Here is a 12,105-nt window from a genome sequence, read left to right on the forward strand (position 1 = left end):
GTAATTTCTTTTTGTTCCTGAATTACAAATCTGTTTAGCTTCCTCCCTTTCCCTATTCATAGCTTCCTGCATATATTCTTCCCACCCCACCCCACCCTCAAATGGTGCGGAACCTGTATATTACATGTTTGTATTATGTCCTGGGCTGTTTGCAGTGACTCTCTATAAAGCAGCCAGTCTGTCCTCTACATTCAACACTTGCCAGAGAGACAAGAGACTAGCCAGCAAGTCAGGCAGATAGCCAACTCCCTGATACACACCTAATCAACCTTCCGAGGTAACTCAATCTGTCCCTGTTACTGAGCTGCAAGAACACTCAGTGCTTCAAAATGTGAACATTTGTCAATTTTTTTTTGATTTTCAATATGCAAAAGCTGACAATTATAGACATTTCATGCAATATTAGTTGAAAGGGGTTAAGATAAGCTGCCTTTCATTGTCAAGGTGTAATGTAAAGACCAGGTGGGACAATAAATATTAATATATTCTACACTTAACATATCAGTAATCAGATACCATCACTTTATGAAAGCATTACTGCATGCAGTAATTATTATACTAGCAGAATATTTTTATATGATTGTAGGCTGATGTCTTCAAGGTATCAAGCTGTATGTAATCCCATTGTTGGAAGCTAAAGAGGCAGACATTTCATTTCCACCTACCTCCACTTTCATTTTCCCCGTTTCATTCTCTTCTCCCTGCTCCTGTTCCTCACTGATAGCTGGGGTGGAGGGGCAAGGTAGCATGATAGCGAGACACCACCAGAACAGACTGTAGCCAGCAGCTGCATGAGACAGCAGCGAGCAGACTGAGCATGTCTAGTGCATCAGCACTTTCTCCCACTCTGCTATTTGATAATAGCTGAGACTGTCAGAAAAACTGGCTCCCTCCCACTCAAGCACCCCCCCCCCCACCCCGCCCCTCCCTCCATACACACCATCCCTTGGGATTCCTTGAGGATTGCACACCGACATATTCGGAACAGGAGCTCCCTCCCCCATTTCTAATAATGAGCACCATTCAAAGACATTAATCAGTCTCTCCCTGCATTGTACAACAGATACATTATATAATCTACCCGACAGCTGCTGTGGGTACCCTGATGCCTCCTCACTGGATAATTCCCCCCACCCACATAAAACAGAGGTCACTGACATGTTCAGCCATTTTCAGAAATTAATACTTTGTAAAGACAACATTTTCTTACACAGTTCCAGGTTCACACTTTTGTCACATGTCAACGTCAGCTTTTGTTTTCTCAATAATATCATGATTTTTAAAACCAAAACTGCAACAATTCTACTAAACCGGAGTTTATTATATTGTTGATTTAAGGTTCATGGAAGAATCGCTTTGTAGATAGGATAGTGAAGAAGGCGTTTGGTATGCTTTCCTTTATTGGTCAGAGTATTGAGTACAGGAGTTGGGAGGTCATGTTGCTGCTGTACAGAATACTGGTTAGGCCACTGTTGGAATATTGTGTGCAATTCTGGTCTCCTTCCTATCGGAAAGATGTTGTGAAACTTGAAAGAATTCAGAAAAGACTTACAAGGATGTAGCCAGGGTTGGAGGATTTGAGCTACAGGGAGAAGCTGAACAGGCTGGGGCTGTTTTCCCTGGAGTGTTGGAGGCTGAGGGGTGACCTTATAGAGGTTTAAAAAATTATGAGGGGCATGGATAGGATAAGTAGACAAAGTCTTTTTCCTGGGGTCGGGGAGTCCAGAACTAGGGAACATAGGTTTCGGGTGAGAGGGGAAAGATATAAAAGAGACCTAAGGGACAACTTTTTCACGCAGAAAGTGATGCGTGTGTGGAATGAGTTGCCAGAGGAAGTGGTGGAAACTGGTACAATTGTAACATTTAAAAGGCATTTGGGTGGGTATATGAATAGGAAGGGTTTGGAGGGATATGGGCTGGGTGCTGGCAGGTGGAACTAGATTGGGTCGGGATATCTGGTCGGCATGGACGGGTTGGACTGAAGGGTCTGTCTCTGTGCTGTACATCTCTATGACTCTATGATGAGTTACCGTGAAAAAGAGTAAATCAGGTAGATTTTGCAAGATGGACAATAATGAGTCCCGAGCTCCGAAAATCCTTGGTACGTGTGTGTATTTGAGATGGGAATACATTCTGAAATAATTTTATTCTAAATGTACCAAGAATTTATTTTTTGCATTTTCCATTGTGAATTCTGGGTGTAAGGAGACCTCAAAATGCCAAAGCCAATAACATTTGTCACACTAAATATCATTCAACAATGGTGAACCGACAAGGAAGTGAGAAATGAACATAAAATGCTGGAGAAACTCAGCAGGTCTAGTAATTGCCAAGAAGAGAGCAACAGAGCTCACATTTTGAGTCCAATAACTTTTTCAGAACTGAAAGGGGCCGGAAATTGATGGTTTTTTTAATGCTGTTGACAACAAACCACCCCCTTCCCTAAACTTCAGTTCTGAAGAAGAATTGCTGGGACCTGAAACATTAACTCAGTTTTTCTCTCTCTCCACAGATGCTGCCAGACCTGCTGAGTTCCTCCAGCACTTTGTGTTTTTATTTCACATCTCCAGCATCTGCAGCATTTTGCTTTTATTTAAGAAAATGTGGAAAATCAGGTGTCAGGTGATTTCCTTTTGTGTTCTGTGTTCCTCGATCACGGTCTTGTTAGTAGATGTGACAATTAGTGCTACAACTTCATAACATAATGTAAAGAAGTAACTGCAGCAGTACTTACCACAATATTTATTGCTTTGCCAGAGAGAATTACAGTTTATTCAGTAAATGTACTTGCTAAAGTTACTTATCTGTTTGTCCCACTGAATAAAATCTACTGTTGTACAAGATTAATGAGGAAAATTACTGCCAGTTATTACAAAACACAATGAAACACTGGGGACTGCAGTGTATTCCAGGGATCAGAGGATTGGCTTTGGACATTAGGTTTTTAAGTGATGGATTCCTGGCTCTTACCCTCTCATGAAACTATGTTTAATATAAAAGCCCTAATTGGGTAGGGGACAAACTCAATGTCGAATTAAGTGGCACTAATTACCTCCAGGAGGCAGCCAAGACAGGGAGCAGCTACTTGGACCCCAGCCAGCACTATCATGTTGGATAGAATGAGCTAGAAGCTCAAGTAAGCACAGACAGTGGTCAGCCAAACACAGAAGAGATACAGCACTAGACCCAGAGCTAGTTAGCCTGGTAAACTTGAACTTCATACAAATTCAGACAGGCTTTCTGAGTTGAGTGGCACGGTGGCTTAGTGGTTAGCACTGCTGCCTCAGAGTGCCAGGGACCTGGGTCCAATTCCAGCCTTGGGTGACTGTGTAGCGTTTACACATTCTCTCTGTGGGTTTGCTCTGGCTTCCCCCCACAGTCCAAAGATGTGCAGGGTAGGGTGGGTTGGCCATGGGATTGCAGAGATAGGGGTATGTTGCTATTTGGAGGATTGCTGTGGACTCAATGGGCCAAATGGCTGTTTCAACACCATAGGCATTCTGTGACTCAGAATTTTCAAATGTCCAATGGGAAGCTAAGAGAAGGTGGGAACCCACTTTCTACCAATGCATGGTCCAGTAAATCCCTGAAGGGGCTTGCCAATCTGGGAATGAGATGGTTGAATGTTCATGTTGCTGAGTATAGTTCATGTTGCCTGCAATCGTCAGGTTCAATGCAGGCACCTCATAGAATCCCCAACAGTGCAGGTAGAGGCCATTTGGCCCATTGACTCTGCACTGACCTTCCAAAGAGCATCCCACCCCATCTCCGTAACCCCACATTTAGCATAATTGACCCACCTAGCCTACACATTATGGGGCAATTTAGCATAACCAATCCACCTAACCTGTATACCTTTGGAAGGAAACTGGAGCAATCAGAGGAAACCCACGCAGACACGGGGAGAACATGCAATCTGGTGGCAGCCATACAAATTGACAGAGGAGTTCTGACTGAGGGAAGGTCCTCTGATTTGATGGGTTACAATTGCAGCATTTAAAAGGCATCTGGATGGGTATATGAATAGGAAGAGTTTGGAGGGGTATGGGCCAAGTGTTGGAAAATGGGACTAGATTGGGTTGGGATACTTGGTCAGCATGGACAGGTTGGACCGAAGGGTCTATTTCTGTGCTGCACATCTCTATGACTCTATGATTCTATGTCATAGCCACTGAGGTTGAAGGAGAAAAACAGGGAGGAAGTGAGGGGCGAAGGAGGAGGAACAGGGCAAAGGGGAAATGAAGAGTAAGAGGGGAGAAAGGGAAGAAAAGAACTGGACTCTACTTGAGCAGACGGAGTTATGTTCACTGAGGTGTGACAACAGAGATTACCTCATGCAGACCCATGCCTGGTAAATGCCCCGTGATGGTTTCATTTTATGCTGGAGGGTTTTGTGAAACTTAAAATGGTGTAGCAAAGATTTACAAAGACATTGCCAGGGTTGGAGGATTTGAGGTACATGGAGAGGCTGAATAGTTTGAGGCTATTTTCTCTGGAGCGTCGGAGGCTGAGACGTGACCATTTGGAGGCTTATAAAGTCATGAGGGGAATGGGTAGGAGGGAATGTCAAGGTCTTTTTCCCAGGGTAGCAGAGTCCAAAAACAAGACAGCTTAGGTTTAAGGTGAGAGGGGAAAGATTTAAAAGGGACCCGAGGGGAAACCTTTTCACACAGAGGATGGTGAATGTCCAGGATGAGCTGCTAGAGGATGTAATGGAGGCTGGTACAATTACAGCATTTAAAAGGTATCTGGTTGGATACATGAATAGGAAGGGTCCAGAGAGATATGGGCAAATGAAACTGGATTAATTTAGGTCATCTGGTCAGCATGAATGAGTTGGATCGAATGGTCTGTTTCCGTGCTGGAGAACTGTATGGTCCTCAAAATGAGTATCGGATTTGAAACCGACTACTTGATGGAGAAGGGCAATTCTCAAAGGTCTTGCACACCTTTAGGGAAGTCAATCACAAATACAGACATAAGGTAGGATCAGAGCCATGGGTCTGGGATAAGTGGCTGCAGACATTCTGCTGCCTGTTTAGGCCTTGACAGGTTCTGAGGCATTAGCTCACAGTGTCTCCAGGGTTGCTGGTGACCACCACTTGCTGCCTGAGTTGGCCATACAGAGTATGGTCAGGGAATGTCAATGGCAGTCTGATGCACAGCTATAAGAGTATGTAGTGCTGGAAAAGCACAGCCAGTTAGGCAGCATCCGAGGAGCAGGAGAGTCAACAGTTTGGCCGTAAGCCCTTCAACAGGAATTCCGGATGAGGCGCTTTTGCTCGAAACGTCGATTCTCCTGCTCCTCGGATGCTGCCTGACTGGCTGTGCTTTTTGCAGCACCACGCTCTTCAACTCTGATCTCCAGCATCTGCAGTCCTCACTTTCTCCATGATGTACAGCTACAGCACATAACAATGACTCCAGTGCAGCTGATACTTATCTTTTGAAAGCCAGACCTGGGACATCATTATCTTTGCTCTGCAGAGTGAGACCACCCTATGGTCCACAGCTCTTCTCTTGTCCTGCCCTTGGTGCTCCACACTTGCACCCATGATGTTCCTCTGTTTGATATTGTTATGACCAGGGCTTGCGGAGTGTACTGATTCCTTTCCTAATCCCGCTCCTCCACTGGTTAGCACACATCCTGCCTGAAGACATAGTTCTCTTCAGGCTCCTCCCAGCTCTGACGAAGTCTGAGTTCCATCACCCTTGAACTGTCTACAGTGATCTTACAATAAGACCATTTCTAGGCAGAACAAACCCATGTAACATTAGATCAACAACTTCCCTGAATGTTACCATTTTCACAGCTTGCTGGCTTACACAGTGCAACTGGATAAAAAAGAAACAATGGATTTCATCACAACATAAAGATATCAATCATACAACAAGGATTGTTCAAAAAATAATGTCACTTCTTTATTTGAAGCTCTCACTATATACAAACAAAGTTAACTTAGAAATTAAATATAATGCATGTGATTTTTATTCCTACTAATTATAGATTGACAAGATGCCAAAGGACAAATACATCACAATCTGTTGAGGGGGCTGTGACTGACAGCAATTTAAGGTATCCCCTAAAGGTTAAAGGTTACCAGAAGGCAATAGGATGTAAAAGCAGAATTAGGCCATTCAGCCCATTGAGTCTGCTCCACCATCCGATCATAACTGATGTGCTTCTCAACACCATTCACCTGCCTTCTCACCTTAAACCTTGATCCCCCTTACTAATCAAGAACCTGTCTATCTCTGTCTTAAATGCACTCAATGACTTGGTCTCCACAGCTCTCTGCATCAATGAGTTCCACAGAGTTACCTCCCTCCAGCTGAAGAAATTCCCTCGTCTCAGTTATCAAGGGTGATCCCCTCACTCTGAGGCTGTGCCTTCGGGTCATTGTCTCTCCTACTAGTGGAAACATCTTCTCCATGTCCACTCTATATCCAGCCTCTCTGTATCCTCTCTGTATCTCAATCAGACTCCCCTCCTCCTTCTAACTAACACTGAGTATGGACAGAGAGTCCTCAACTGCTCCCCATACGACAAGTTCTTCATCTTTGGGATCATACTTGTAAACCTCCTTTGCTCTCCCTCCAACACTAGTACATCTTTCCTTAGAAACAGGGCTCAAAACTGCTCACAATATTCCAAATGTAGAACCTCATACAGCCTCAGCAGTACATCTCTGCTCTTGTATTCTAGCCCACTTGAAATGAATACAAACATTGTATCTGCCTTCCTAACTGCCAACTGAACCTGCATGTTAACTTTATTAGAGTTCTAAACTAGGAGTCCAAAATCTCTTTGTGATTCAGATTTCCAAAGCCTTTCCACATTTAGAAAATAATCTATTCTTCTAACCAAAGTGCAAAGCCTCAACTTTCCCATGTTGTATTCCATCTGCTACTCCTTTGCCCATCCTCCCAACCTGTCCAAGTCCTTCTGCAGCCTCCATTCTTCCTCAACACCTCCTGTCCCTCCACCTCACATTGTGTCATCTGCAAACTTAGATTAGATTACTTACAGTGTGGAAAAAGGCCCTTCGGCCCAACAAGTCCACACCGACCCTCTGAAGAGCAACCCACCCAGACCCATTCCCCTACATTTACCCCTTCACCTAACACTATGGGCAACTTAGCATGGTCAGTTCTTCTAACCTGCACATCTTTGGACTGTGGGAGGAAACCAGAGTACCCAGAGGAAACCCATGGGGAGAAGGTGCAAACTCCACACAGGCAGTTACCTGAGCCAGGAATTGAACTCAGGTCTCTGGCGCTGTGAGGCAGCAATGCTAACCACTGCGCCACCGTGCCGCCCAACTTCACAATAATGCCCTCAGTTCCTTTGTCTAGATGGTTAATATATAATGTGAATAGTTGTGGTCCCAACACTGACCCCTGTGGAACTCCACTGGTCACTGGCTGCCATCCTGAAAAGGGTCCCTTTATCCCTGCTCTCTGCCAGTCTGCTCCTCTGTCTATGCCCGTACCTTACCCCTAACACTTCATTTGCAGCCTCCTGTGTAGCACCTTATCAAAGACCTTCTAGAAATAAAAATAGGTCATGTTCACTGGCTCTCCTTTATCTAACTTGCTCAGTACCTCCTCTAAGAATTCTCCCAGATTTGTCAGGCATAACTTCCCTTTGATGAAGCTATGCTGACTCAGCTGTATTTTACCATATACTTCCAATTTCGCGAGACTCTAGAATTTCACCAACGACTAAGGTCAGGCTAATTGGTCTATAACATCCTGTCTTCTGCCTCCCCTCTACAATACATAACCATCATATTGCAACAGTATTAAAACTTTGCTTAGAGATGACCCTGTAAATCACCATTCAAAGTTCATGCAAGCAAATGTCTGAGTTGGTACTGGCATGAGTGATACTGGATCTGTAATTGGCTCCTGTGTTACCAATGCCTAGGAATTGACCAAGACCTAGAGATAAAGATTCATAGCTAGAAGCAATGAGAAGACCCATAAGACATAGGAGCAGAAATTAGGCCATTCAGCCCATCGAGTCTGCTCTGCCATTCAACCATGACCTCATTCTCCAGATTTCTCCCATAACCCTTGATCCCTTGATACTCAAGCACCTATCTATCTCCATCTTAAATATACTCTCAACAACCTGATCTCCATAGCTTTCTGTGGTAATGAATTCTATGTATTCTCCACTCACTGGCTGAAGAAATTTCTCCTTATGTCCATTCTAAAAGGACATCCCTTTACTCTAAGACTATGCCCTCGGGTCCTAGTCTCTCCTAGCAGTGGAAACATCCGTCCTGCCATTCAGTACTCTGTATGCTTCAGTTAGACCCTCCTTCATCCTCTAAACTCCATTGAGTATAGGCCCAGAGTCCTCAAACATTCCTCATATGTTAAGCTTTTCATTCCTGGGACCATTCTCGTGAACCTCCTCTGAACACGTTCTGGGGTCAGTATATCTTTCCTGAAATCTGGGGCCCAAAACTGCACAATATTCCAAATGTGGTCTGATCAGAGCCTTATAGAGCCTCAGAAGTACATCCCTACTGTTATATTCATTGTAGCTATTCATCAGTCTATTGTAGCTCAGTGGAGTATCACACAGTTATCTGAGAGAGTGAGGGATAGGATGGTTACAGGGTCTTGAAGCTTGTGGTATAATTCCCTCTATCCCCTAATATGAACCTTGACACCTCACTGGGGTATGGGGACATTCAAAACTTCCAAAGCTAAATCACAAATCACCCAATTCTGATTGAGAATTCACTCATGTTCCAATTGGAGGTGGGGGAGTGGAGGTGCAGGCTGAGTTAACAGTATCATCATGGCATGAGTTTTAGAAACGAACTTGATTCCTTCTTTTTGCAGCATTAATAGCTGCAGAGAACAGAGTGTTGGGGGAGGGTGGATAGGAAGACAGAGAGCAAGTCTGGACTAAGCAACAATGTGAATGATAGCACTGTGTTAAAGCAGAGGAGGAGAAAATCCAGGAAGGGAAATCAACAAATGCTGGAGATCACAAAGAGTCAACCAGCACCCACGGAGAGGGAGCAAGCTAATGTTTCAAAGCTGAAACTCTGACAAAGAGTCACCTGGACTGGAAATATTAGCGTGCTCTCTCTCCATGGATGCTGCCTGACCCGCTGTGATCTCCAGCATTTTTGTTTTCAGAGGGAAAAATCGTTTGTGTGTGAATAAATGATAGCACTGTGTCCTGAGAAAGTCTGTATTGTGGTAAGTCTAAACATGCAGATTCAGTATAGGATAACAGTCCGAAAGCTACAGATTTAGATTACATCCCAACATTGCACATTTGGTTTTAAACTGCATACAGTTTTGGTAAGATACTGCTAACCTCATTTGATGTGCCCGATATGTGTAATTGTCTTTTAAGTGAATTACAGCTCAACCACAATTTTGTATTTACTGTGCAAATAGAAGCACAAATCGAAATAAGATTGAAGATGTGTGAAACATAGAGCTGATAATGACCTAATTAAATCAGTGTTAATGGTGTTGTATAAATGAGAGATGACACAATATAAAACAGGGAACCTCCAGGCACAACAACAGGATAAGCTCACAACGTGCAGAGAGCAACTCAAACATGAACATCATTGAAAGTTCACCACAACCAGTTCACCAGCAAGGTTCATTAACTCATTAAAGACCAAATAGTTTATAAGGTGAGGAAGCAGTCCCACTGATTTTTGAGTGACAGGTACTTATCCCAGGATAAATTCAGTGACCCCATTCTCCTAGTGGGGAAGTTATAGCCAGGGAAAATTAGGGACCTTCGATTCTCCTAAAATATTCTCCTAAAACAGCCTAAAATATACGTGAGACTGAGAAGGAATAGGTGCTGGCTCCACTGTTGATTGTCATTACCACAAATGATTTAGATGAGAATTTAGGAGGCATGGTTAGTTTGTTTGTGGGTGACGCCAGAATTGGTGGTATAGTGGTCAGTGAAGAAGGTTATCTAAGATTACAAAGGGATCTTGATCAGTTGGGACAATGGGCTGATGGATGGCAGATGGAGTTTAATTTGGATACATGTGAGGTATTGCATCTTGGTAATGCAAAAACAAGTGGAGGATTTGTACAGATAATGGTAGGGTCCTGGGTGTTGTCGAACAGAGAAACTTGAGGGTTCAGGTGCATAGTTTTTTGAAAGATGAGTGACAGGTAGACAGGGTGGTTACGAAAGTGCTTAGTATGCTTGCCTGCATTGCTCAGGCCATTGAATATCGGCATTGGGACGTCATGTTGAAGTTGTACAGGACATTGGTGAGGCCACTTTTGGAATACTGTGTACAGGTCTGGTCACCCTGCTCGAGGAAGAATGTTATTAAATCGAAGACAGTTCAGAAAAGATTAGCCAGGCTGTTGCTGGGAATGAAGGGTTTGAAATATAAGGAGAGGCTGGACAGGCTGGGACTTTTCATTGGAGCGTAGGAGGTTGTGGGGTGACTTTATTGAAGTTTATAAAAGCAGGAGAGGCATAGATAAGGTGAGTATAAAGATCTTTTCCCTAGGGTAGGGGAGTTCAAAACTAGGGAACACATTTTTAAGGTGAGAGGAGAAAGATATAAAAAGGACACAAGGGCAACCATTTCACACAGAGGGTGGTACATATTTGGAATGAACTGCCAGAGGAAGTGGTGGATGCAACATTGAAAGAGGTTTGGAGGGATGTGGGCCAAGCATATGCAAATTGAACTTGTTCCGTTTGGGAACTTGGTCAGCCTGGGCTATCATAGAATCCCTACAGTGTGGGAACAGGCCCTTCAGCCCAGCAAGTCCACACTGATACCTCCGATCATTGTCCCACCTAGACTCATTCCCCTATTGCCATACATTTACCCCAGACTAATGCACCTAACCTACACATGATGGGACAATTTAGCACGGCCAATCCACCCTAACCTGCACACCTTTGGACTGTGGGAGGAAACCCAAACAGACATGGGGAGAACATGCAAACTTCACACAGACACCTGAGGTTGGAATTGAACCCAGGTCCACTGGTACTGTGAGACAGCAGTGCTAACCACTGAGCCACTGTGCTGTAGGGTCTGTTTCTGTGCTGAAATGACCTTATGACTGTAGTAGAAATAATTAAAATCTGATTTGACTTTACATAGTGCCTTTCTGGACCTCAGAATATTCTAGAGTGTTGTACAACCATGTGAGTACTTTTTAAAGGGGGCAACTAATTTGGGACCAGCAAGATTCAGTAAACAGCAAATTTGGTAATTACTGGATGATAAGTTTTGCTTATCATCCAGTAATAAGTATTGACAAGGAACCGGAGAAGATCTACTCTGCTGTCCTTTGAGTGGACCTTCTAAAATCAACTTATTCAGAGATATCATTGTGCACCCCTGGAGCAGGTGGGACTTGGACCCATATCTCGTGGTTGCTTCTTCGTTGTGTCATGCAATGGGATCATTTACATTCCCCTGGGTATCACAATATGAGCCTTGGTTGAATCCAATCCAAACATTGGCTCCTCTCACGGTAGAACATACCCTCAAGTGCTGTCTAGTTGATGGTGAACTGCTTGGAACATGCCTACACAACCCAGGCTAACATATTTTTTTGCTATTCATTATTTTTGGCAGTGTCAAAATAGTGCTAGTTCATGCTAATGTTTCAATCTTTTTTCAATCTTTTTTATTCACTCGTGGAATGTGGGTATCTCTGGCTGGGCCCAGCATTTATTGCCCGTCCCTAGCAGCCCCTTGAGAAGGTGGGGGTGAACTGCCTTCTTGAACCGCAGCAGCGCACCCGCTGTGGGTTGACCCACAATGCCCTGAGGGAGGGAATTCCAGGATTTTGTCCCAGTGACAGTGAAGGAACGGCAATACATTTCCAAGTTGGGATGGTGAGTGGTTTGGAGGGGAACTTGCAGGGGGTGGTGTTCCCATGTATCTGCTGCCCTTATCCTTCTAGATGGAAGTGGTTGTGGGTTTGGAAGGTGTTGTATAAGGATCTGTGGTGAATTTCTGCAGTGCATCTTGTAGATGGTACCTACTGCTGCTAATGGGTGTCAGTGGGAGTGGGATGTTTGTGGATGTGATGCCAATCAAGTGGGCTGCTTTGTTC

At 44.1% G+C, this 12,105-nt stretch overlaps 1 protein-coding gene across 2 annotated transcripts in view; it reads right to left on the reverse strand.

The window, feature by feature from the left end:
- LOC140492254 (shootin-1-like) overlaps window positions 1–835 on the reverse strand; it is a 109,556-nt gene extending 108,721 nt beyond the window's left edge. For both annotated transcript variants that reach the window (XM_072591185.1, XM_072591184.1), the window contains exon 1: window positions 666–835. In XM_072591185.1, coding sequence (XP_072447286.1) covers window positions 666–749 — 84 coding nt within the window. In that variant the 5' untranslated portion in view covers window positions 750–835. The remainder of the gene's footprint in view (window positions 1–665) is intronic.
- Window positions 836–12,105: the final 11,270 nt, after the last annotated feature.

The sequence above is a fragment of the Chiloscyllium punctatum genome, chromosome 20 (genome assembly GCF_047496795.1).
Source record: "Chiloscyllium punctatum isolate Juve2018m chromosome 20, sChiPun1.3, whole genome shotgun sequence".
In the NCBI taxonomy this organism is placed as follows: domain Eukaryota; kingdom Metazoa; phylum Chordata; class Chondrichthyes; order Orectolobiformes; family Hemiscylliidae; genus Chiloscyllium; species Chiloscyllium punctatum.